The sequence below is a fragment of the Zingiber officinale genome, chromosome 8B (genome assembly GCF_018446385.1).
Source record: "Zingiber officinale cultivar Zhangliang chromosome 8B, Zo_v1.1, whole genome shotgun sequence".
Lineage (NCBI taxonomy): Eukaryota > Viridiplantae > Streptophyta > Magnoliopsida > Zingiberales > Zingiberaceae > Zingiber > Zingiber officinale.
The window spans coordinates 35,767,651-35,795,260 of record NC_056001.1 but is presented as its reverse complement, the minus strand read 5'-3'; the positions used below and the strand labels follow the sequence as shown (position 1 = coordinate 35,795,260).

At 36.8% G+C, this 27,610-nt stretch overlaps 2 protein-coding genes across 2 annotated transcripts; one reads left to right on the top strand and one right to left on the bottom strand.

Annotated features, from left to right (window-relative positions):
• The first annotated feature begins 709 nt into the window (after positions 1-709).
• Positions 710-18,282, top strand: LOC122014925 (mediator of RNA polymerase II transcription subunit 14-like). The gene is made up of 8 exons (XM_042571451.1): positions 710-1,183; positions 3,974-5,050; positions 6,041-6,135; positions 9,982-10,156; positions 13,006-13,972; positions 14,077-15,071; positions 15,519-16,582; positions 16,952-18,282. Exons 1-8 carry the CDS (start codon positions 965-967, stop codon positions 17,742-17,744), a joined length of 5,385 nt encoding a protein of 1,794 aa, XP_042427385.1. The 5' UTR covers positions 710-964; the 3' UTR covers positions 17,745-18,282.
• Positions 18,283-20,822: 2,540 nt separating this feature from the next.
• LOC122014926 (probable protein phosphatase 2C 12) lies at positions 20,823-27,372 on the bottom strand. Its single transcript, XM_042571452.1, has 9 exons — positions 26,915-27,372; positions 25,017-25,188; positions 24,098-24,251; positions 23,956-24,019; positions 23,074-23,181; positions 22,103-22,228; positions 21,782-22,017; positions 21,403-21,605; positions 20,823-21,306 (listed from the first exon to the last, which is right to left on the bottom strand). The coding sequence occupies exons 1-9, from the start codon at positions 27,086-27,088 to the stop codon at positions 21,272-21,274; spliced, it is 1,272 nt and encodes a 423-aa protein (XP_042427386.1). The 5' UTR covers positions 27,089-27,372; the 3' UTR covers positions 20,823-21,271.
• Positions 27,373-27,610: the final 238 nt, after the last annotated feature.

Sequence of the window (27,610 nt, the reverse complement as noted above, 5' to 3'; positions counted from 1 at the left end):
ACAATTCCTTTATACTAGGGTGTTGTTGTTTCCAATAAATCTGAGGTCCATTTCCAATAGGTAGAGATTTTTTTCAACCTCATGCTATGTAGAAATTTAGATAGTATTAGACGTCAAATAAATTGATAGAAAATAACATGTTGTTTAAGCCTTTCACAATAAAAAAAAAATAACACACAAGGAAATGTTTTTAAAAATAGTAAATAATAATGCAATTTCATACTTTTCATTTAAGTGATAATTTAAAATCTATATTCTCTTTATTTTTTTTTTTATCATATTTAACAATGAAAAATGTTACTCTACATCATCGAATGAGTATTTTAAAAAAATTATCACTATTAACTATTAAGTGCTCAATATTTACATAACAAAATTCATTTAATAATAATGCAATATCATTGGAGCATCCGCATCAGATACTCTATTTAAAAATTTTAAACTAAAATTTTGAATCCACTCAATAACTCAACTAAAATCGAAGATTTCGACAGCAAAAATTGCTGGTGATAAGCACGAAAAGCACAATGTATGATACTCCGACATCCATTTTCTATCTCAAATTTATCGGTGGGCCCTACGTGTCAGCCAATCAAACGCACGGTGAACTTGAGGATTAGAAGACCCCCGCAAGGCAGGAAATCCAACGTGGACCGATTCTTTTCGCCAATTTATAAATTAAAACTACCTCTTTTATTTCTTCTCTTCGCGATTGCTTGCTTTCCTGCCTCCTTTCTCCCTCGCTTTTTCGCCTGCGATTTCTCCGCTCCGGTCGGCTTCCGCGGCCCTACAACGGGCTTCGATTTGGGATTTGCAGAATTAGCGGAGGGCCACCGAGGTTGGGCCTTTCAGGACCGGCGTTTGAATCCAATCGACGGGATTCGGGGCGCGCAATCGAAACCCTAGTGGTGCCCCCGCCCCCGGCGCAGGTTGCGAGGGAGACGGCGGCGGCGCGGGGAGGGCGATGGCGGCAGAGCTTGGGCAGCAGACTGTGGAGTTCTCCACCCTCGTGCAGAGGGCCACGGATGCCTCCTACCTCGCGCTCAAGGAGCTGGTGGACAGGTACCGGCAGGGGGAGGACCAGCGATCTGATTCTGAGAAGAAGATCGACATTCTTAAGTTCATTGCGAAGACGCAACAGCGGATTCTGCGGATCCACGTGCTCGCCAAGTGGTGCCAGCAGGTGCCACTCCTTTTACCGATTGCTAAAATCTGGATTTTGGCTTAGGGTTTAGGATGAAAATTTTCGAGATTTAAAGCAGTTCTATTTCTTAATTACTTGTACGTTGCATCTAGTTGTAATTTTACAGCTCTTAGGCTCAAGATTTGATGTCCAAGGGTTATCTGATAAAATTATTAGCACATGATAAATGAAACCCTAACTAATTTGCCGCCTGTCATGGGAATTTGGTGGTCTCAGAATGCACTACGATTCAGTAGAAGAACGATACACCATTTTATGGAGTGCTTTCCCTTTGTTAACATATTTTAATCAGTACTTAAAGCTTTATGATATAATTTAATCCACAACACTCCCAACACATTTCCCAGCAACACTAAAAGAAAAAAGGTTAAATTTTTTTTGCGCTAGAAGCCAAGTCTGAAGCAATTGACTTTTGATGCCATCAAAAAGTGCCTCTGAGAATCATAATAGCTTAATTGGGCACTGCATAGTTGTTTCAACTGTTTACTATCCCCCTACAATGTGCTAATCTTCTTTACCCTTCTTTCTCTCTCTCACACGCACATGCACATTTTGTGTTCGTGTTCGTGTTCGTGTTCGTGTTTGTGTTTGTGTTTGTGTTTGTGTTTGTTAGCTTGAGATTTATTGGACCTTGAGCTTGTATAGGGAACAAGTGAAAACTTCAACTTTTATGGTGCAACTCCCACTACGATTCACTAGAAGAACGATACACCATTTTATGGAGTGTTTTCCCTTTGTGAACATATTTTAATCGGTACTTAAAGCTTTATGATATAATTTAATCCACAACACTCCCAACACATTTCCCAGCAACACTAAAAGAAAAAAGTCTGAAGCAAATGACTTTTGATGCCATCAAAAAATGCCTCTGAGAATCATAATAGCTTAATTGGGCACTGCATAGTTGTTGCAACTGTTTACTATCCCCCTACAATGTGCTAATCTTCTTTACCCTTCTCTCTCTCTCTCTCTCACACACGCACATGCACATTTTGTGTTCGTGTTTGTGTTTGTTAGCTTGAGATTTATTGGACCTTGAGCTTGTATAGGGAACAAGTGAAAACTTCAACTTTTATGGTGCAACTCCAAAACATGTTTCCCAAGATATGTGCATGCTTTATTTTTTTGCTACTTGTATCAAATAGTTCTCATGTCAAAGTTTGCAATGGTTGGTATTCTGCACCTGGATAGTCTGAGTTAAGCTTGACCAAATGGAGTTCTGAATCAGACCATCTTAGCTGTTATGCATACTCCATACACCTTTCTTACAGTCCTACATGCTAACTTCTTGGGTGGATCACCACCAGGTTGTATGAAGGAGAGCTTGTGATTTCATTTCACTCCTAGCCTTAACATGGTGATGTTAGATTTTGCATGTTTTGGTTATCTGATTTGTAAGTTAAAGTTAAAGCTAGTTATTTTCTTTGAGCATGCATGCCACATATGAACTGTCTTAGGTGAAATCATTTTGGATCTTAATTATTCCACAAGAATGTAAGAGACATGTGATTCTGGTCAATGTAGGAGGTAAGAGATGAGTAGCTTTATTTTGCTTACATAATAAAAGTAATCCTTCATTATTTTGTGCAATTAGAATTTGTATTAGCTCTTAGAGTTGATCAATTGATAGCATGTGAAGTTTCAAGTGATAGAGATAACTGTAGCCTGAATTTAGCATTGGCAATCACATTGTAAATACAAGCTCGATATAAGATGGAAAAATAATTACCTATATGGATAACTGGAAATCTTGTGTGTATAAAAATGGATTTTTAATGTATCGTGAACTGGTTTTTATGTTTTTTTGTGAATGCTGTATGTTTGTCATATGCATCTGCCAATTATGGTGTGATGATGAAGTATGATTACCAATCTTATCAGTAGGTGTTTTTTTTTTAAAATTTATACAACTGATCATTTATAATTGTGATTTTTAAATACCTTAGATGGGGTGAAATTCTATATTTCAACTCTTGATGATGTTGAAGACTGAGGTACTGTTACATGATAGGTTAGGATGTAAATCATATGATGCTTTTATGTTTGCAATCTCAAACTTTGTCATGAACGATAATGCTTAAGTCAATCTTATTGCTTTCATTTGATGATATAGTTGCAATTTTTAGTAATTTCAGAGGAATCTTTAATTTTTTAGTTTAGTGACGAAAGTTTTAATTATTCAAGGTTACATCTTTTGTGGTTAATCTTATAATTGTTTATTTCATCTTCCAATTTTCTCCTAGTGAACTAACTATTGCAGTGATCAGTGGTACAGGTTGGCATGTGATTTTTAGAAGGTTCTGATTCATCCTATACCGACTTATAGTGATGAATTTAAACTTAGCTAAACAAAATTCTCTTTGATTACCAATCTAATGATTTTTTTTTTTTTTTGCCTCTAATAAGTCTTTTGTGTTCCACTTACAAAATTGATTTTGGGTTCCTTCGTTTTTTTTCGCACTTCATCAGTTGATATTTCTTCCCAAATAGTTAAAGGTCGCGGTTTGTTTTTGTTGTACTTAGAAATTCCTTTTCACAAGATGTACCCTGTGCAGTTACAGAATTACTGAACCATAAACTACCAGTTATGCAAATGCTTTTTTTTTTTTTTTTGTGCTAGCTTTAAGGTAAAACATGATGAATTGAATTCAGTTACAGTTAACAGTCAGCTTTCAGGATCAAGCTGGAGAATTGAATTCTCATATGGTTCCAGAGTATTGGCATTTAAACCACATTCTCATATAACATAAATTCATTCTATTTGTGCAGGCGACCTTAATCCAACATTGCCAACAACTTGCAGCAACTCTTTCCAGCCATGATACCTGTTTCACCCAAACAGCAGATTCTTTGTTTTATATGCATGAGGGGCTGCAACATGCCCGTGCTCCTGTATTTGATGTTCCATCTGCTATTGAGGTCCTTCTCACTGGGAGCTACCGAAAGCTACCAAAATGCATAGAAGATTTGAATATTCAGAGTACGCTTTCTGAAGATGAGCAAAAACCAACTTTAAAGAAATTGGACACAATCCTCCGATCCAAACTTTTGGAGGTTGTTATTCCAAAAGAAATAAATGAAGTAACTGTTTCTAATGGTACTACTGTTCTCCGTGTGGATGGCGAGTTTAAAGTTTACCTTACCTTGGGCTACTATGGTCATCTATCATTATGGAAGATACTAAACATAGAGCTGCTTGTTGGGGAGAAAAATGGATATGTTAAACTTGAAGAATCACGGAGATGTGCTCTTGGAGATTATCTTGAGCGCAGAATGGCTGTTTCTGAAAACCCTTTCTCAACCTTATACACAGTCCTACATGAACTATGTGTTGCTCTTGTTATGGACACTTTAGTGAGACAAGTTCAGATACTACGTCAAGGTAGGTGGAAGGATGCAATACGCTTTGAGCTTATTTCAGATGGTAGTACAGGACAAGGAGGGAATGTTGGTACTTCACAACTAACTCAAGATGGTGAACTCGATTCAACTAGCCTCAAAACTCCTGGCTTAAAAATCATTTATTGGTTAGAAGCTGACAAAGGTTCCGGGGGATCTGATTTTGGTTCATCTCCCTTTCTCAAAATTGAACCAGGGCAAGATACACAAATTAAGTGTTTACATAGTTCTTTTGTATTGGACCCTTGTAGTGGCAAGGAAGCTGCATTTTCTCTTGATCAAAGTTGTATTGATGTAGAGAAACTCCTCCTTAGAGCTATTTCATGCAATAGGCACACTCGTCTACTAGAAATCCTGAGAGAGTTGAACACAAGTGTTAACATTTGTCGAAGTTCAAGTGATGTTGTGTTGAAGCAAGATGAAAATATAGATGCAAATTTGACAGAGGTATGTAGCACGATAATTTAAGTATTGTTGTCTAGATGGTTTCTTTATTAGATTGTGTATATTGAACCTTTTCAAGTTTTTATCTTTTATAATCTATATTTGAAAACGAAGGGGAGCCTTGCCGCAATGGTAAAATTGTTGCCGTGTGACCTAGAGGTCACAGATTCAAGTCTCGGAAACAATTCTTGCAAAGCAGGGTAAGGTTGCGTATAATAGATCTTTTCCCGGCACTTTGTATTGGCGGGAGCTTCATGCACCGGGCCGCCTTTTTTTTTATAATCTATATTTGAAAACTAGGAGTTTGACCATTAACTAATAAACATATAAAAACTTCATAATCAATTGTTCCAATATATTTGAAATTAAGACAGGTTCAAAAGGATTTCCTGTTCTTCCATAAATATACTATTTTTTCCCAGATATTCCGGTTCAAATACCCATGGATTTATGTTTGCCTATTGGCTACATATAATTTAGAAAACACTAGCTTTCTCGAAGCCTCTTGCTAATATCTCTCATCAAAAGATGCTATTCTATAATGTCTTTTTAACGGATCTCTAGCTAACTTGAGCGAACATTCAAATATCTATCCCACATTCATTCATGATGGTACTCCTAATGAGATTGTTTTACTCAATAGTTTAGTTTGCTAGTTTGATTATTATATCAATGCTTGATCGTACACGTTTTCAACTTATTCGTACATTGATTAAGCTAAAAAGTGAAACTTTTGACTAACTATCCAACCAATATGATTACCATGTCAAAAATTTTGGATACTCTTTTAATGTTATTTTATTTTGCTAGAGATAAAAATCATTCATGTGACCTGTGTGACTACGATTAGTATCATTTAGTTAACAATGAATTAATTGATGCTGTGAACATGCCCTGAATTACGGTCTCTTACTTTCACATGAGAGTTCTATGCTTCCTGTCGTGAAAAATATAATTATAATTACATTCTTATTTTCCCAATTTGTTTTGCAGAGGGAAAACTCTAGTATCGGGGACTATTGTGGGGATGAAGTACTAAAAGTGCGAACCTGTGGGATGTCATATATTAGCCTTGGAATAAATATCAGGTTATTTAACTTTTCCCCCCCAAGATTTCACGGAATGATACTTTATGTTTTTTTTCCTGTTTCAATTTCACGTCCAGACTATCAACTTTATTAAGAATCATTTGCCAGAGCAACCATTGACAGGTTTGGTTTCTACATAGGGAATACGAGGTCGAGAGTTAATTCTCATAGAAATATATCATCGTGTATGACAAATGATTATGATATCACTGTATCAAACATAACTCCACTGGTTCATAATACCGCATGGAGTGCTTGTCATAGGTTTAGTAATCTCGCCGCTAGTAGAACATTCATGAACAACCATTATAGGTTAGGATTCGACATGAGGTTGATGTGGACGCCGAGGTGAACGTCGAGGTGAACGCCTTTGTTGGACGCCACTATAATTGAAAGCAAATTACCAGCGTGGAATAAATCTGCTACTACCTAATTAGCTACCGGAATAAGTCTGCTACGGTCTAAATTGTCCGTTTGGAATAAATCTACTACTACCTAATTAGCTACTGAATTTGCTACTGCCCAAATTCTGCTACGGCCCAAATTTACTACTGCTATAAGTAGAAATGAATAAAGGGTCTTTTTACTTTTAATTCCTTGTTTCCTTTAGCAATTGGTCTTTTCCTTTTTTTCTTGAATAGTCCATGTAATTGACTCCTTATACAAGGAGTGTTATTATCAATGAAGAAGGGAAGAAAAATTGAGTAATTTAGACTCTGTCTAGGATGAGTCTTTCCCTCTCTCTCTTCCTCTTTGCGTGTTGCATGATCAAGTACAGATCTGGATCTCGACCTATGGCTCGATCCTGCACTCGGGACCATAACAACTTGGAATCAGAGCCGATCATGGGTGACACGGATCCTATCACATCTAAACTCGATACCTTCATAAAAAGATTGATCTCGCAACAATAAGTTTTCATGGAGTAGATCACCTTCTGCCAGCGAGGACTAGAGGAGCAGATGACCGAGTTATCTCGTACTGTTCAAGAGACAAGACGACAGCCGGTGCCCACCGCAAATACCCTACTAGTGTGGAGTGTGACCAAAGCCTCGGAGGTCAGACCTGAATCACTAATTTGTGGGACCTTGGTTCTCCGGTACTCGAAGATGGAGTTCCCCACCTATTCTTGAGAAGGGGATCCACTAGGTTGGATTAAAAGGTGCGAAAAATTCTTTACCAACCAAAGGACCATAGAAACCGACAAGGTTGGCCTTGCTACCTTCCAATTGGTTGGGGAAGTCCAACTTTAGTTTGATCAAATGGAACAGAAGAGCCAGATATGATTTGGAAGCAATTTAAAAACCATTGTCATATTCGCTTTGGGCCGCCTATGAGCAACGACCCTTTGGGAGAGCTAGCAAATTTGAAGCAGACGGGCTCGATAGAAGACTACTAGCAGCAATTCCAGTCCCACCTCGCCCGAACCTCGGACCTCCGACCACAACAACAGGTTGACTTGTTCAGGGCTAGTCGAAGATCTCCATATCGACATCGAATTGTAGAAGCCTGAAAATCTAAGCATTGCAATGAATATGGCCAGGGCATTAGAACGAAAGCAATGCTTCCATCAAGGTGGGGGGCTATTGCACACGAATTGGGGTGGGACCACAACGAAGCTCAACACAAGTAGTGGAGGCCCACCTTTGGCGAAGACCAAGACAATGGGGGACATCAACAAGGAGACTCCACCTGCATCATTAGACCCCCGCCGAGATGGCAGAACGAATTTCCAAGGGCCTCTGTTTTAACTATGATGAATCCTACTCCTCGGGTCACAAGTGTAAACGTTTGTTTTGGATTGAAGTGTCTGATGATGACAGGGAAGGTGAGAAAGAGGGGGAAGTGGATTCGAAAATTTCCCTCTATGCTATTCGTGACATTATACCCCGCTTTCGAGCTTAAGGACAAGCTCAACATCGAGGAGGGGAGTGATGATGTGGACTCCAAGGTGGACGCTTGTTGGATGCCACTATAATCGAAAGCAAATTACCAGCTTGGAATAAATCTGCTATTACCTAATTAGCTACTGCCTAAATTGTCAGTTTGGAATAAATCTGCTACTACCTAATTAGCTACTAGAATAAATTTGCTACTGCCCAAATTTGCTACTGCTATAAGTAGAAATAAATAAAGGGTCTTTCTATTTTTGATTCCTTGTTTCCTTTAGCGATTGGTCTTTTCCTTTTTTCCTTGAATAGTCCATGTAATTGACTCCTTATATAAGAGTGTTATTATCAATGAAGAAGGGAAGAAAAACTTGAGTAATTTGAACTCTGTCTAGGACGAGTCTTTCCTCCTCTCTTCCCCTTTACGTGTTGCATGACCAAGTACGGATTCGGATCTCGACCTGTGACTCGATCCTGCAGGTCTACTAGGTATAAAGTGGAGCAGCAAGGAATATTTTCTGAAAAATATATCCTCATGTATGACAAATGATTATGATGCCACTGACTGTATCAGGCATAACACCCGTGATTCAGTAGTACTTCATGAGTGCATGTCAAAGGATATAGTAATCTTGCCATTCGTAGATCAGTTAGTTTGGCTATTTTATAATGTACATAGCTTTGTAGGAGAATGCATAAATATGGGCTGATGCATGTAGGAAATTAAGTGCCTTGGTGACCTTACTGGTGTTGCCAAGAGCTGTACGTTCTTGCTGGGACCTGAGGTCAGAGAGGCAATGCCGTGCCTGATGTGCGTGTGTACTTTCTTTTTTCTTTCTCTTGTCTATTTCAAACCAAGTAAATGCCTTTCGCCTTGCCTAAGCCAAGCTGAGTGCTTAGGTGATGCCAAATTCAGGATACACGACTGTAGATGATTAGGTGCTTAGGTGATGCCTAATGCACGATACATGCCTGAAGATGATTGGGTGAGTGCTTGGATGGGCAGCTTGAATTTAGGCTATCACTGGATTGTCCTACTTGATGAAGCATGGGAATTTGGTGCAAGTGGGGAGGTGATTTAAATGGATTTAAATGCAAATCATATAACTTTTGATTCTGTGTTGACTTTGTTGTTGTGGTATTTATAAAACATGGATTTGGCACAGAATCGAGTGGCCCTCAGAATCTGGTTTATATTCAAAGTAAGTGGATGATATAGAAAAGGAAAAACTCAGTTAGGATGATATGCATTCCATAGATTAATTGAATTAATAAGAGTTGAATGAGAGATAGAAGAGGGCATAAAACCCTACTTAGCATAATTAATGATATGGATAATTATTATTTATTAGCAAAAATTATTGCTACTTGGGGCTTAATGGCAGGAGAAGATCTATGTAGCTGCAATCTACATAATTGGAATTCACTGCTTGTCATATCTGGAGAATAATAAAAATTAAGGTACATCTAGCAACATGCATCTTTTTATTTGTCTTTCCTTTATCATATTGAATGTGATAATTAAATGATCATATACGTCAATTCATAGGTTTAGCAGAGACACCAATTCCTATGTGAGCTTTGATCATGGGAATTCTCTTTGCCAATGATAACTCAGCTCCTAATATCTATCTTTTTCAGTCAAAACTTAGGTGCATGCTTTTAGCCTGTTGTGATTTGCATTTGCAGTAATATGCCAACAAATATCAGATCATCTTGATATCCTGGGCGTCATGCACGCGCATTGCTCAGGGTATCAAACCCATATATATATAAATATATACACACACCAAAATTGTATTGACACAACCTGAAATTGTATCCTTTTGGTTAGAGACCGAAACTTTGGCATGGCATGAATAAAGATTTTAAACCTTGCTTTTGAGTCTGATTTAACTTAGATTATCTTTGAAAGCATACTGTTGTTTGGTTGTATTAATCTTGTATTGTGATACAGGAGTGGCAGGTTCCTTCTACGTTCTTCCAAGAATGCCCTTTCGCCATCTACCCTTGTTGATTTTGAAGGGGCTTTAAACCAAGGAAGCCTTAGTGCGGTGGAGGTATTCACAAGTTTAAAAAGCAAAAGTATTCTCAATTTGTTTGCATCAGCTGGGAGATTTCTGGGCCTACAGGTATTCTTTCAATTCTTTTTATAAATGTGACATCAGAAAGAAAATGCACATTAAAACTTACATGGCTCTTCAGATAAAACAACTATATTACTGCATTGAATATAAAAGATTGTATGTATTATGTTATTATTTGAGACTTCAAAGCAGTAGGTATTCACTAGCATTTGTCATCCCAAGCAGTTAGGCTTTTGGATGTATGGCTTGAATGTGAGGAGTCAGTCCTCATGTATGGCCTACATGAATACACAAGCTTCCAAATTATTAATTTAGGGTTCTCTCCTCCGGTAAATTTGTTTTTCTGTCCCTCGCTTAAGCGTATTGTTGGTTTTGATCTATACCTAATGGTTGGACTGCATTAAGCATATCTAGTGGTAAGATCAATATATTTTTGTGGTGTTTGGCAAACTTTCAAGGATTATCTTTTCTTTATTAATTCTACCTGTTTACTTGCATCAGTATTACTAAAATCCCAAATGTCTTAGTTATCACTTGAAGGGCAATTTATGCCATCCTTGCTTGGACGCTTGCTAAGGTTGATGTGCTTGAGGGTGCAAGCCCTTACCTTGCTTTTAAACTCAATTTTTCAAGTTCTACTTGCTCTTTTAATATAACTGCTACACTTTGCACATAACCTTGGACGTCCTCTATTTTATAATAGCACATTGATCAGACCACCAGGACTTATTTTCATCTTTTAACTTCACCCCTCCTGTTGTTGCACGCAGGATGGGACTTGTGTTCTGAATTACAATTTAGCTATAATTGTGATCCCTTCACAAGTTAGTAGCTTAAATTACACTAGATATGAAACTTTCACACATTGCATACAATATACCCTTCCCTAGGACTCCGCATTGGCCGGAGTTTTGTGCACCGGACTGCCCGTTTATGAAACATTCACACATGCTAAATCACTTTCCCTAATGTGAAGTAATCATTTCCTGTGTAATGGTAAGATTTGGTGAGTGTATATGTAATATGTATGTCTGTATATTTCTCCATGACTTATTAGGAACTAATGTCCCTGCATCCCTTGTGTGAGCACCTTGATCCTCAAGAGATGAAGGCCATGGTGCCTAGGATCCTTCTTGCATCTAACGAACCTAATATGCATCTGTGTAATGCTGTTTGCTTGAACATTTTTTTATAGTTATTAATGTGATCCTTCATTTTTCACAACATGTTTGAGAGAGATTTGAGATAAATTTTCCTAGGAATCTGGCTAAGTTTGTTGGAAGCTGGACTAAGTCTCATCCTATGTTATTTTAATGATAGGAAACTATGTATCATTTTTCAGTAAACAATTTGAGAGGTTACGGGTTTGAGTTACGGAAACAACATCTTGCAAAGTAGGATAAGACTGCGTACAATATACCCTTTCCCAGGATCCCGCATTGGCGGGAGCTTCGTGCACCGGGCTACCCCTTTATAGCTGAGCTTTGCCTTTAGCTTGCTTCTAAATGATTAATTGGTGATGAGAGACTTAGAATTACTTTCTCATGCTCGTAATTTTTAGGAAGAGTGGCTCATGAAGTTCAGATTTGCTTATATTATCGTGATGGTGTGTGTGTATGAAATTTGGGTTGAATAAGCGGGCGTGCCTGCCTAGATTCCCAACCAAATGGCTAGTTTCTAAACTATTTGAAACACTTGCATGCTATTTAAACCTTGCTAAAAGAGGACTGAGTAACATAAATAATACACAAGTGCTAAGAAAAGAATGAAGATATCATTTGTTTCTTTCTGGATTAGGTGGAGTAAGGCCTCAAGCCAAACCATAACATTAGTCTTCATTTTAGGTTTGGGTTCTTTTGAAGTGAGTGTAACTCATTTCAATTTTTAAGTAGAGTTGTTCACCATGTTTACTCTTTCAATGCATTTTTTTTTTTTTTTTTCTTTTTTTCTGTTTTTAATAATTATTTATTTTATTTTATTAATTTAAACAATTCCTAAGGAGGATGTGTGATATTTAAAAGAGGCTTTTATAAACCTAGTTAAATTATCCTAATAAAATATATAAAAAATATATTTAAAAGTAAAATAAATTAAATAAATTTTATTAATTAATATACTGAAAAAATAATATTTTAAATTTCATTTAAAAATTTTAAAAAATATATAATAATTCTTATTTATATTCTAATATATTTTTATTATTTTAAATTTCATTTAAATTTTAAAAAAAATGTAAAAAAAATGTAAAAAAAATTTAAAAATTCTAATAAATTATATTTGTATTCTTTTTTTTTTATTTATTTTTTACTTGATATTTTTTACTATTTAAAATATATATTATTTAATTAATAATTAATTAAATGAATAAATAGTTAATTTATATAATTATTATTAATATAAAATAATATCTTGTATTATTATTATTATTATTATAGATACTTCCATTTTAATTTGAATTATTGATATATCAATTCTATTTAAATAAAATTATTTTAATTATTTTTTCTAACAATATTAAATTATTCAATAATTGAGAACTTATAATAAATCAATATACAACTTATTTTTATATACACAATAAACATATTTATCTTATCATTATTATAGATAAATAAAAAATACCGAAACTATATCGGCACGGGTCGAAATTTTAAACCATGGTTGGAACTGAAGCAATTGCAAGAAAGAAGTTATATACTAACTAATATCAAGTCAAAACTGTGTGCTGTGAAAAAATGGAAGTGAAGAACTGAACTGAAATTATGTTCCTCACTAGTTATTTCATAAATATGCCTGCCTAGTTTATGTTGCATTAAGATTGTTGATCTTTTCTAGAGATATAGTGGACTTCTATAACTTGTATGTTCTGCTAAATAATGCTGTCTGCATTGCAGGCTTGTGATCATTCATCGACTACTTTAAAGATTCCCAAGTCCATATTGCATGGATCAGATTCGCTTTTAATGGGTTTTCCTCAGTGTGCAAATTCTTATTATTTGTTGATGCAAGTTGACAAGGATTTTAAGCCAATTTTTCTTTTACTAGAATCTAGATCTGATTCAGATGGAAATTTGAACTCATTCCATGATTCGGATAATGTAATACGCGTTAACAAAATTGATATTGGTCAAATGCAAGTAGTTGATGATGAACTGAATATGAGCCTTTTTGACTGGGAGAAGCTTCATTCTTTACCCAGTAATAGCGCATTTAATCAGGCTGGAGAACATCTTTTTAGAGCAGAAGCAACTCTCCAACTTCCTGGATTTTCACAAACAAGCTTTTCATCTGTTGTTGATGAAGTGTTTGAGTTTGACAAACCTTTGCCCTCAACAAATCAGTTGGCCTTGTCTCATAAAAGTCCTTTATCTAATACAGTAAATGTAAATAGTTATCATGGTATTAGTGCTAATGTTACATCACTTAATTTGGAAGGAGAGTTACAACAGCCTCATGTTCATAAACTTGCAAAAGTTCCTGGCTCATCTAATTCACTGCATGTGATACACAGCATAAAAGGCTCAATTCAGAATGATGTTACTGGTTCCTTTTCCTCTTCCAGCTCAATTAAGTTCCCATCCATTCACAAATTGCCAACCTTCAGGTCTGATCAAGACATGAATTCTAAGACTCCATATTCTGCTGAGGTTGGTCAGTACCCTTCTGTGGATGAACCACCAAAAGAGTCCAGTATGCTTGAAGGGAATGTGCCAGGTCAACCAATGCCTTCCATTCGGATAGCTGGCTCTCCACTCCCTAACCATAGCCAGTCTCCAAATATTTTAAAAAACTCATCAACTGGCAACTTGCTTGCATCTTCAAAAGTTACTGGGCATAACTCAGCGGGTTGGATTAATCCTTGTAAGTTTTATATTTCAGACTGATTCTTTTCTTATGTAACAGTAGCCTTTTATTTAAACTGTTTGGTTCTATAACCTTTTTCATTGCTAATCCACATTTTATAGATCCTACACCAGAATCTGGAGCATACACCTCAGATTACAATGCCACCCACAAACAGAAGGGGAGAAAGCGCACCCTGGTTGATTTTATTCCATCCTTTTCTGGAACACAAGCAAGTTGTTTGCAGAATAAAAGGAGGAAAATATCAGAACTCTCTGATGCTCATAATCCATCTACTGCACTAATTTCTTCACAAATATCTCGTAGAACGAGTGGACATATATATGGGGATCTTCTTTCTGAAGCAATTAATGGCATTGCTCCTTCAAAGTTGTATGTTTCTGTCCTCCTACATGTTGTCAGGCACTGCTCACTATGCATTAAGCATGCTCAGCTAACTAGCCAAATGGGTTCACTAGATATTCCTTATGTAGAAGAAGTAGGCCTAAGAATTCCATCATCAACCTTGTGGTTGAAATTGCCATTTGCCAGGGATGATTCTTGGCAGCACATATGCTTGCGCCTTGGTAAACCTGGAACCATGTGCTGGGATGTGAAAATCAATGATTCTTACTTTGGGGAATTATGGGAACTTCACAGAGGAAATACCACAACTTCATGGGGCTCAGGTGTACGTATCGCCAATATATCTGACATTGACTCACACATCCACTATGACCCAGATGGTGTTGTGTTAAGTTATAAGAGTGTTGAAGATGATAGCATTCAGAAGCTTGTATCAGATCTACGTCGGCTTTCAAATGCCCGATTATTTGCTTGTGGAATGCGAAATCTCATTGGTTTGGGAACTGATGATCAACCAGATGATAACACAGTTACTGACTCAAAGACACAAACTAAAGTTGTCAGTGAAGCAGTAGATAAGTTATCCGAACAGATGAGGAAAACCTTCAAAATTGAAGCAGTTGGTTTGATGAGTCTATGGTTTAGCTATGGTTCAATGCCTGTTATAGTTCACTTTGTTGTTGAGTGGGAAGCTGGCAAGGAAGGTTGTACTATGCATGTTTCCCCTGATCAACTTTGGACACATACAAAGGTATGTACATAGTTTTCAAAATAACATCGCTGCAATTACATATTTTCTAATTAAAAATGACAATATATAGATATCTGCATGTGATAATGGCATTTAAATATAGAGCAATAAAGCCTCATTTTTTTCTATTTCATTTCAAGGTTTAAACTGCTATTTGCCATGAAAATACTCGGTTAAATTTTCTGCATTTGAATCAAATTTACATAGCCTTTTTTCATGAGGACTTATATGCACCATTTGGTTCTTCCATTGTTTTTTCCTATAACAAATAAATGATGATGCACTAGAAGCGTTCTCACCATCAAGTGTATACCTCTTTCATACGTATGATGATTTTTTTCCCCTTTGAAGTATTTCATTTCACACCGGTAAGGTGATTACCTTTTATTTGTTATAGCATGATAAAGTTTAATGAGATATATGATGCAATTAACTCTATACATGCAGTTTCTAGAAGATTTTATAAATGGAGGTGAAGTTGCATCTTTTTTGGACTGCATTCGACTTACTGCTGGTCCTTTACTTGCTCTTTATGGTGCAATACGTCCTGCTCGTATTCCGGTGGTTACTGCTTCCCACTCTTTTGGTCAGAGGCAGGGCCATTTTCTCTCACCTCATGGTTCAATAGCCAATCCTTCAACTCCAATCCAACATTCTTCTGGTGCTCCTGCAACTACTACACTGATGGCCCAGCTTAGCAATCACAGTCTCCAAACTGCTGCAGTTTTATCTGCTGCAGGGAGAGGAGGGCCAGGACTTGTTCCTAGTTCTTTATTGCCTTTTGATGTTTCAGTTGTATTGAGAGGTCCATATTGGATTCGGATAATATATCGGAAGAAGTTTGCTGTGGATATGCGCTGCTTTGCTGGTGATCAGGTTTGGCTACAGCCAGCAACACCTCCTAAAGGAGGACCTGCAGTCGGTGGATCATTACCATGCCCACAGTTTCGACCATTCATTATGGAACATGTTGCTCAAGGCTTGAATGCTTTGGAGCCCAATTTTTCCGGTGCATCACAGGGTGGTATGCAGCTGGGTTCAAGCAATTCAAATGCAAATTTAGTTTTGCAACAGCTAACACCTAATGCTAACCGTGCTACTATTGCAACTGGTGCTGGTATTTCAAGACCAAGTTCTGCTGTTGGAAATCAAGTAGGGGGTAGCATTACTAGAGTCAGCAGCGCCATGCTAGCCTCTTCAGGTTTGGCTCCTGGTATATCTGGGGTACCTTTGAGAATACCTCCAGGTACTGGTTTCCCAGTTCATGTGAAAGGAGAGCTTAACACAGCTTTTATTGGGCTTGGTGATGATGGAGGCTATGGTGGTGGTTGGGTTCCTCTTGCGGCTTTAAAGAAGGTGTTACGTGGCATCCTCAAATATCTTGGTGTTTTGTGGTTGTTTGCACAGTTGCCTGATCTCTTGAAAGAAATTCTAGGCTCAATTTTAAAGGACAATGAAGGGGCTCTTCTGAATTTAGATCAAGAGCAGCCTGCCTTGCGTTTTTTTGTCGGGTAAGAAATCTAGTTCCTTTGACATATGCTACAACTTTTAGGCTGTTGTGAATGTTATTTCTGTTTGCTATTTGTTTCCATGATAATAAAAACAAGTCTGTGTTTCCCAACGATTTGGGTTCAGTGACAAGTTTTTTTTATAGGTTACATTGTTTGTGAGGGCTAATGTAGCCCTCGGTCCTCCTCATGGGTTTGAGACCAAAAGATTGGTAGGTTAACTGCATCATACATCTAAGTAGGAAAATATTTTGAGAAATTCAATCAAGTAGCAAACATTGATCGAACTTATTTGTTTGAATCGTTTTGCAATTTAAGCTGGCATTCCAAGTTGACTTCATTAACTTAATGGATTTATTTCTTTCCATGTAGAGGCTACGTCTTTGCTGTCAGTGTGCACAGAGTTCAACTACTTCTGCAAGTTCTGAGTGTGAAACGATTTCACCATCATCAGCAGCAGCAGAATCAAAGTAATGCTCAAGAAGAACTGGCTCAAGGAGAAATCAACGAGATATGTGACTACTTCAGCAGGAGGGTTGCATCTGAGCCGTATGATGCTTCTAGAGTTGCTTCCTTCATCACACTCCTTACGCTGCCTATTTCAGTTCTTAAAGAATTCCTAAAGCTAATTTCTTGGAAGAAAGGACTATCACAAGCCCATGGTGGAGACATAGCTACTGCCCAAAGGTCGCGCATAGAGTTATGCTTGGAGAATCATTCGGGGTCTATTTCAGACAACAATGTGGAGTCCTCTTGTGCAAAAAGTAACATACATCACGACCGCATGCGTAATCTGGTAGATTTTGCTCTTACTTTCGTACTTGACCCCACTAATATACCTCACATGAATGCTGCTGGTGGAGCTGCTTGGCTACCGTATTGTGTCTCTGTTAGACTACGATACTCATTTGGTGAGAATGCCCATTTTTCCTTCCGTGGAATGGAAGGAAGCCACGGGGGTAGAGCATGCTGGTTGCGACTCGAGGACTGGGAAAATTGCCAGCATAGGATGGCCAAAGCAGCGGAATATGCTAATGGCAATTCAGCAGCCGACACCAGCCAAGGTAGGTTGAGGCTAGTTGCTGATGCACTGCAGAGGACGTTGCAAGGTTTGCTACAGCAACTCAAAGACGGTGCCATTTCCTCGAATCACAGTGGAAGTTAGCAACCTAAATCCCAAGGTGTACAATAGGTTTCAGGTTCTAGAATTGTGCAGGATCAGTTGAGACCCAATTGCCACCTCGGTTGAGGTTTGACTGTGCATTCCGAAGGCAACAAAGATGGTATCTTATTCACCGCACCATGAATTTTAGTGTTGGACAGAAGTTTCAAGTTGAGCTGCTTCGTATTTTGTATGAATATGCTATGTAGACTTAGTGGCTGTGTATTCATTGTTTGCTCGGAAAAGATAGCAAAGGATTCCACTGATCATGTTACCATGACCGGGTAAGAATCTAGTGTTTGCAGATCGATTGTCTCGGGAAAAAAAAATCTGATGGGAGTTCTCATTTTTCATATAGTTGTCAGGGTGGTAGTAGGAGTTCATAGGACTCCAGCAGCTTGTATAATGTGAAAAATTAGAGGGAATAATATAAATTGGTATCAAATTAGCATCTTCTAAGACTAGTTGATGGAGAGGAATCACATTGTAATGCAGCAACAGAAACTTGCATATGTTCATAGACAACTTATTCATTCATTCACACCAAGTTTTTTTTTCTTTTTTGTCAATCCTGATAAATATGATGATACAGTGACTTCTAACTTGATGTTCAAGATGTGAATGCTGTTGTAGGGAAAGAGTGAGGAGGGAAGCTGAAAACTTAGATAGTTTTTTTTTATATATAAAATTGTGTGTGTATATATAATTTTATAAATTATTTCTCATTTTAATGTTAAATGTCATTGTAAAACATAAAGTCTTACATAATTTTCATTAGACTGATTGTACTAGACGATAGAGTCTGACCATTTCCTCCTGGGCTTCAGAAATGTCTATTATCATGAACCCCAATCAATATTAATATTGTCGGGGTAAAAAGTGATAACCCTTTATCTTTCCACGGTTTCTGTCAAGGGCCACGGGAGGATGATAAACCATGATATCAAACAGTCTCTTAGTTGGGAGGAATTTAATTCCTAGGAAACAAATCCTGGAGGATTCGAACTGTGTGACAATTCTACCACCGAGTTCGGCTACGTGGCGCCAAACCCCAACCAATACTGGGACTTGGAAGAGGAAGGAAACAAGTACTTCTCTGATGCCACTCGACAGAGATTTATGCTACTTTGAAAGATCTATCTTAACAGCCCCAGTATCCCCAGGAATATAGAAGTGTCCCTTAACTTTTAAAGATAAATCTGTTATAACGATTTTCAAATGTCAACTCTATGGATATGGAGAGAGATAAATATAAGTACACAAGTATTAGATACATAGTGAGGTAAACTCCATGTCATCAATTTCTGAGAATCGATTCCTGTCCATTACGCCATAGATATTATACACCCATCGCCTGCGCTAAGGATGTAAATGAGCCAAGCCACTCATGAGTTATTCGAAACTCGATTCGATAAAAGTTTGTTTGAGCTCGTTTAATGAGGCTCGTTAAGATAAACAAACCAAGCTCAAGCTTCACAATATTCGACTCGTTAGCTCGTGAACATGTTCGTTAAGCTCATAAATCAACTTTTAAATAAAAAAATAATAGTTTTGATATTGAATTTATAGATTTTATACTCTACTTATAAAAAATATAGATAAATATATTAAATTTATTTATTAGAATAAAATTATAAATTTTAACAAGAATATTATAATTTTTTTAAAATATATAATTTAATTTTTAATAAATATTTAAATTTATAATTTATATTTATTAAGTTCGTTTAGGTTCGATAAAAGCTCGAATAAGCTTGTGAGCCATGAATATATTCGTTAAATAAAGCTCGAGCTCGGCTCGATTATAAACGAACCAAACTCAAACATCCAAGAGTTCCGCTCGGCTCGACTCGATTACACCCCTAGCCTGCGCTATACCCTAAGTCTATTAACGGCAACTCTACGGATATAGAGGGAGATAAATATAGGTACACAGACATTAGGTACATGGTGAGATAAAACTCAAGTCGTCAGTTTCTGAAAATCGATCCTTGTCCATTACATTAAAAATATCATACACCCGCTACTTGCACTATGTCCTGGGCTCATCCCTAACTTTTAAGCTTCTATAGACTGAATGAAAGGCTCAAACAAGAAAGACCGTGTTTATAATTTTTTTTTTTTTTTTTTGGTTAATTTAGGTATATGAGTCTTCGCTCAATTAATTCTAAAAGTGGACGATTGAGTCTCATATATTGGCCCCAAGATAATTAATTCTAAAAGTGGACGATTGAGTCTCATATATTGGCCCCAAGATAATTAATTCTAAAAGTGGACGATTGAGTCTCATATATTGGCCCCAAGATAAATTTAAAAAGTGAAGTAGATCTATAAGTAGTTCTGAGTACCGCGGACGTTATGATGTGCCCAACGTGAGAATCAAATTCTTGCTGTATGAGTTAACTGCCCTGTCCTTTAGCCCCGAGGGGCATGCCTGTGTTTATAATTATAAAACAAGTCTGTGGAACTTGTTCTTACATGCAAACGTGATAAAAGGTGTAACTGTCATCCTAGCGACTCTCTAATCTCGGTCTCACAAGATTTCAGAGGGAGTAAATCACGACTAATGTTGGGCAGGATAGATGACTGGGAGTTGAAAAAATTTTTAACGCAACAGACCAGAATTTTATCCCCGAGTATAATTGACGACCTTCGACCCCACGACTTCAATGACAAGCTGCTCTTACATGCAAACGTGATTGAAGTACAACAAGAGCGAGAAGAAACAAGCAGTATATAATTAACAAATTTTACATAAATCAAACAACACATTGACCTATGACTTAGACTAAGCAGATATTTAACTATGTATTAAGATTTCAAACCAAAATCAAATGGTAAATCATTCAAGAAAACATTGAGATTTACTGTCAATGAATTTTCATCGATTTTTTTTTAACAAAAATGAAACCAATTGGGTGGCATGAAGAACACGTTAATCATTTGCATCGGCCACAAAATGCCGGGAAATAACATTTCATTAAAAGTCGGAATTAAAATAAACAATCCACTTGAGTAAATAGTGATAAAAAAATATTCCTAAAAAAAGAGACCAGAACAGTAATAAATTGAAGCTGATAGTATTCCAAGAACATATCATAGATTAGTATCACATTAAACAGTAATACACCCAATTAATCAATTTCTCCAATCATTTGATGAGAGCATAATCTTATGTGACAATAAGCAATTAGGAGGGAAGTTCTACAATCGCCCAGTGTATATATAAATTGGTAGAAATGCGAGTGATCACTCTAATTTTCTCTTAATGTTATGTACAAATCTAGAAATAATTGGGTCAGGAACTTTGAAGAGATTTTAAGCAGAAAGATCAGTTTGTTTAAGTCTTCTATAATTTGTGAGGAGATGCTCAACTAAATACAGTTTTTTAGTTCAAGGATTAAAAACCTTCCATTCTTATCTCTGCAAGAGCATAGCTTGATGATGGCCAGTGAATGCAGGAAATATATCCTCACTGTCGCTTCATGTGCATGAATTCTTCAGTTCTAAACTAATGATATTTCACAGGCCTACTCACTTCCTGAACTTTTTCGAAAAGAAGAATCTGGATAGTCAAGGGAATTGTATATAAAAATGTTAGTGTTTAGTATTTGGAACTATGTGAACTTTGTGAACAAATTGATCCATTGGTTTCATTTACCTCTTGAAGGTCGTCTTCCTTCCATTGCTTCCTTTTTCTCTTGACAACTTCGGCAAATAAATGGACCATCCCAGGGTTGCAGTCTTCCAGACTGATGTGAATTTCCATTGACAGAAAAGCTCTCATCAGGTTTCATCTTGATCTGGCATATTGCACATATGTAAAGCTTGAACAGGTTGTGGATTGGATACGCTGCGTTCAACCTGCATTTCATTTGAAAAGTATTCATTGTGTCACAAGAAACGCTAAATCTCATGGGACTCATGACAAGCTAATTTGCTTGATTAAAATTTTTTTTCTTATAAGATTTGATAAGTTGCCATAGTAACTGAAGAATTGTTCGCAAAAGAGTTATTGAAATTTAGCCAAAATTTTTGACCTTTGGGAGAGCAGTGCAGACTCTCCTTCGAATATTTCCTCCACAACATCTGGCTCCACAAAGTTCCTATCAGAATTAGATGATAACTCGGAAGACTTCCGCCTGAACATTTGTTTGAGTACACGCATTCCTTGTTTCTTGGTTGGTGGTGCAGTAGGAGTTATTTTCTCTGGTGGTAATATATCGATCACAATGCAAGTAGTATCATCTTTGAGTCCTTCCACTTGCACGGCTTCCTGCAAAAGAGGATATCAAATATTGACAAAAGGAGTCAAGGGTATGCTTGTGCCACAACTAAAAAATAGGCAAGCCACTAAGTACCTTGACAATTTGATGGGCTGCGACATCTGCCGGCAGGCCACGCGAGCAATTCAATGCCATTTGAGGAGTCAAAGCATCCCAAACACCATCACTTGCGATAATAAGTCGATCTCCAGCATTTGAGAGCTGCAGCAATCATGAAACCATTTGTTCATGGTGGATTTCTCCAGAATACAAAGAGCCAAGTTACACTTGGTCATTCAAACATTGAGTATCCTGTTAAAGTTATGCAATTTACTTTTCCAACATTTCACCATGTAAAATGCAAAAAGATACAACTGCAAATCATCAATTCCATCCTTAGTTACAAGATCCATTTCCAAACAGGTTCAGCTAGAGAAAATAAAAGTTGGCCGGAGCCATTTACATGACTCAACCTGGCCCACAATTTTGTGAGTTTTGGGTCTTAAATTGGTTAAACCATTTATGACCCACCAAAAAACTGATCAGGTAAGATCATAAATGGTTCATCTCATTTGTGACTCATTTATAAATATATATATAGTTCATTAGTTATTTAATAGGAATCTATACAAGTGTGTAAATATATAATATAATAGAATATATAGTATAGCAATCGTATGTATTATATTTTAATTTTTTATATAATTAAAAATAGTTCGCATGCTATTTGTAATTTAAATTTTTTAAATGGGTTGTGTCATTCAATCCATTTATGACCTGTTTAATTATAGAGGTCATGTCACATGAGTCATTTATAAGCGGTCTAAGCTGTTTAATTAAACCATTGTAAACGGATCAGCCGTTTATGTGAATCATACATTTTGACTCATTTATTAAATATGTTAGATTTGGGTTGAGATTAAACAATCCCTTCCTTTTTGATCTAAGCCACCAACAGTCTGATACTTAATAAGCAACAACTCAAAGAAAAGACGATGTTATTTGTATAATTAGCTTCAAATGACCATAATGCTAGCATAGATAATCCCCTTTAAATCATTGCATACCTTCACTTGCTTAACATGAGGTACAGGAACAATAAGTTCACCTACATCCTTATCACCAATCGATCTCGATAAACATAAACCACCTGGCCAACACCTGAGAGGACCGATCTAGAAAAGAAAAGGAAATATGTGAGTATAATGTCATAACTAAGATAAAAAGAACATCATAGTTTCAAAAGTTGCAGCAAACCAGAATAAAGCATGACTATAGAGAAACTAAAAATAGGTCTTTAATTGGAGTACTCATGCAGCTATTAGAATTATAATTCAATGTGACAACATGATAATTTGATTATTCTCCTGTTATTTGATAATGCAGAAACAAGAAATGAGGAGGATATGTTTAATGTTCCTTCCATAGTTTAGAATTTCACTTGGAGCCAGTCAGCATGGGCTTACATACCACTTCTACTCATCTACCAAAACTGAAACCAACTATTGCTTTATAAAGAAAATTAAGTTTCTAAGCACGAGCACAAGTTACATGTTTTACCGGTCCTATCCATGCCAACTCCGTGTATCACCCACACCAAGCAGTACAAATATTGCTTTCCTTGTATCTACCAAGACAAATTTAAACCCTATGGAGCCAAATTTAGGTCTGGCAGCATATTCTTGTTAACAGAGCTTTTTCTTGTTTTCCTTTTAATTGAGACCACCAAAAATGCTAATTTTATTATAACAAATCGAGAAAGAATAGGTAAGGGGTATCTTGCTGCCAGAGTAAAGTTCACTTTTAATTGATGAACAAGCATAAAGCTACATGATACAAATATCTAAACCTTTTTTCTATTAAAAATCAGTATACATTACTTTTGTCAACTTTGAACATGAAAATAAATAAATAAATAAAAAAGGCAAAATGGTCTGGAATAAACAAACCTCTGCGCCTCCAACTATATTCAATCTCCCAACCTCGCCTCCACTTGCTATTATGCGATCAACCCTTCAAAAGAATCAACTATCACACATTCAGCACAAGGTGGATTTTTTAGCAACAAGATCATCAAGAGAAGAAACATACTCCTCTGCATTGACTTCTAGACGGTGATCTGCTGATAAATAAAGCACAGAACCTTCGGCAGATTCAAGAATGCATCTTGAATCACCAACTGATGCTACAGTTACTACCCATCCGTCTATTATGACAAATGTGACAGTAGTTCCTGAAGTAAGAGCTGAAAAACAACCAAAAGACAGTTTACTGAAATTGAGATTTATACAGAAAATAGAATATCACAAGGATTCAAAAGAAAACAGAAAAAGCAGGCTCAAAGTAAATTAAGATTAAAGTAATCTAATAGTTTAATGTTCTGGAATGATCTGTTGAAATTCTGGATATAAGTAGCAAACTTTGCAACAACGATGAACAAACTTTAATGTTTCAGAAATGCACCATGCATGATACTTCTTAATGTGATCTGAGGCTAGCATTTGTACATAGGCAATATAATGTATGTAACTGACTATAAATACTATTTTCACTGCACCAAGCTTGAAAATCATTGAAATACTAATACAATGAGAAGCATAAAATTCTGAAAATGATCATCGGTAGTCTGATATATCTTCTTCTAATAATTGAATGATTCCAGTCACTGATGTAGTAGCATAGAAACTTCAAATAATTGCAACTACTTGCTAAATTAGGCTATGCAAAATAGCAAAGTGAGGATAAATCAAGCATAATGAACAATCAGATCTGTGAGTAACTAGAACACAATTGAATGCCATGGTTATTAATTACAAATGCAGTATCGGCCAAAAAGCATGAGTCAACGAGAAATATGTGTCAGCAAAGTGCAAGAAAAGAAAGTAAGAGTCAACTACTTTCATAAGTTTCAGGATAAATGAAAAAACAATTGTCATGCAAGAAAAGAATGTCAGAACTCAAATCATGTCCCTGCAAGCCAAATTGTTGGCATGCAACAGTGCATTCGTACCTATATTTTGAAATTGTTTATCTGTTTTTACAAATCCTGCGACCAAAGCTCGTGGTAGAGCAGCTAACCACTCATCCCTATTAAGATCTGAAGGAATTGCACCCAATATATTATCCAAAAGTTTTTCTTTTGTGTATATAGCAGCTCCAGAACCATTATGACCGTCAAATAGCTGAAAAGTAAACAGAATTATCATGTTAATAAATATTCTGCAAGATCACAGAATATTGGAGTTAGAAAATGTGTTTGCTAAAACAGAGCAATTGAATGTGCTAGCAAACAGTAGATCTTTGCAAAGCCACATAATGACAAAGCTACTATTTTAGTAGTTTTTATTGGAACCTCTTTATCAACATTGTTAAATATTTCATATAAAATAGTAATGCTACATGTACGTATTGATCTGACTGTCTTCAGATCATATGTAGTTAATAAACTCAAGCGGTCTTTATTATCTCATTGTCATAGATCATCAGTAGATCACATAAATGACTTGATTAAGTTCTTTACATTGCAACAATGCTGTCGAAACCTGCCAAGATGTGATAACTAATAGTATTCAGTTTTGTGTAGCTTGCATTATGGATCTGGATTTTATAGATTAGCATTGTTGCTCCAAAATTTGGAATATCTGCAGGGACAGTTTTGTTCCCTTTGAACAAGTTTACTTACCTGCATAACCAACTAAAAGTTGCTTCTGGAAGGTAAATTGCACAGAAGTAACTCTTCTTGATTCCAATCAGTGCAGAAAGGATTTGAAGAGTTGCTTCTGGCAGATAATTTGCACAGAAGTAACTCTTCTTGATTCCAACAAGAGGATATAAGGAATTGAAGATGACTGTTGTCCAAGTACTACCTTGAGTCTCCTGACCAAGTGGCATTCAGATTACAATTATCTTGTTTGTCAAAGTTTCTCACCTTACTATCCTATGGGCCTCACTAGTAGGAGACATTAAACTAATATCTAAACACTTGGAACAAAGCAACGAATGCTTCAGGATACAGAAATTGTAACACTGTCAAAAAAAGATTTTCCATAAAAGAATAAACAGATTGAATTGTCCCAAAACCAATTGGAAAAATAACGGACAATGAACTAATACTAGTTACCAAATTTGGACCTGACAGAAAATATTGTTTGTAATACACTAACCTACAATTCAGCAATATGCTTCCACACTATATACACCTTCGATGTCAATCCTTAACTAATTAAGGCATCCAATTGTTTTTTTTCTCTTTGACTTATTTTCTTTGGATGACTTAGCACTGATTAGTAGATTATCAGACTGCCACTTGACCACACATGATCAGCAGTTGGCAGACTCTCCTACCGTATAATCAGTCGATGAAGACACACAATGGTATTTGGGTCAATTCTGAAAATTCAAGCTGAATTGTCCTGAAGCTACCAAATAAGAGCATTTTAAACGTATCCTAGAAGTATTCCATTCAATGGAAATAATTCCTTCTGTGTTTATTTTCTTAAAAATACATATAGATATATATCCAAGGAAGATGAGAAGGCGTCAAAACACTAGGGAACATATCCTGAGAGAAACTTCATTTCATTTATCTATGCACAAGAAGAACTGACAGTTGAAAAGGAAATTAAGAGATCGAGAGGCCTCAAATGAACACAAAATTTGGGATCAAAAACAAAAAAACAAGTCTCCAACCAAACACTAACAAATTCTCATTTGAGATACGAACAAAAGCTTTAAAATATTTTACAAAAAATACATAATTTTATCCGGCATATATATTGCAAAATGCCATTTTTTATACAAGCAAACCCTTTAAGTCAAGAACAATTTCAAAGAACCGACAAGCTCACAGTAGCCTCCAATGGAATAGTTCAGAATCCGAAACAAAAGTAAGTAAAAACGATCTCGTACCGCAAAGACCGAGAATGTGGCGTCAGAATCACCCGGATCGCGTTGGAGAGCTGTCTTAATGAGGGTAAAGTCCTCCCCTTTCTTACTCTGGCTGGCCTGACCATGCAACACGTCCGGCCTCTCCATCTTCTCGCTCGAAGTCTCCCTCCTCAACAGAACTGCCAGAGGCACCATCTCCGTCCGTTCCGCAGCCGCCTCCAAGACGAGTCACGACTCCACCTGCTCAAGATCGCGGCTTCAAACAAACCTCAAAACGCGAGCCGCATTACCTTAAACAGCTCGAATCCACGAAAATCTCGATTAGATCAAGAGAGGGAAGGAGAAAGAAGCAAAACGAGAAGGATTGCTTGAGGAATCAAGGAATCGAAAGGGAGTAAATCGAAGTGGAAGCAGCCGCTTCTTACACTTCTTCCCCACCAACGCGAACCCTTCGCTGGCTTTCCGCGTAGTGGTACGAAGCGAGCGACCTGTCCGAATTCCTTTTGTAGGAAATGTTTCGCTAATACTAAAAAGCATACCTTGTTAATTATTGGGTAGATATGCTGAAGTCCGTGTGGGCCCAGCTACGCTTCGGCGCCATTTGCCTCACGTCCACGTCGGGTATTGTTCTCTCCGGTATATGAAGAAATATTTTTTAGGAACCCCTGGTTTTTATTTTATTCCGTGGACACCCCTACTTTCTCTTTATATATATAT

Excerpts from the sequence above, each read along its gene's own strand:
- LOC122014926 (XM_042571452.1), bottom strand. The coding sequence starts at position 27,088 with ATGGTGCCTCTGGCAGTTCTGTTGAGGAGGGAGACTTCGAGCGAGAAG. Across the intron at positions 25,189-26,914 it reads CCACATTCTCGGTCTTTGCG|CTATTTGACGGTCATAATGG; the intron begins GTACGAGATCGT and ends TTTACTTTTCAG. Across the intron at positions 22,018-22,102 it reads CAGCCCATCAAATTGTCAAG|GAAGCCGTGCAAGTGGAAGG; the intron begins GTACTTAGTGGC and ends CCTCTTTTGCAG.
- LOC122014925 (XM_042571451.1), top strand. The coding sequence starts at position 965 with ATGGCGGCAGAGCTTGGGCAGCAGACTGTGGAGTTCTCCACCCTCGTG. Across the intron at positions 6,136-9,981 it reads AGCCTTGGAATAAATATCAG|GAGTGGCAGGTTCCTTCTAC; the intron begins GTTATTTAACTT and ends ATTGTGATACAG. Across the intron at positions 10,157-13,005 it reads GGAGATTTCTGGGCCTACAG|GCTTGTGATCATTCATCGAC; the intron begins GTATTCTTTCAA and ends TCTGCATTGCAG.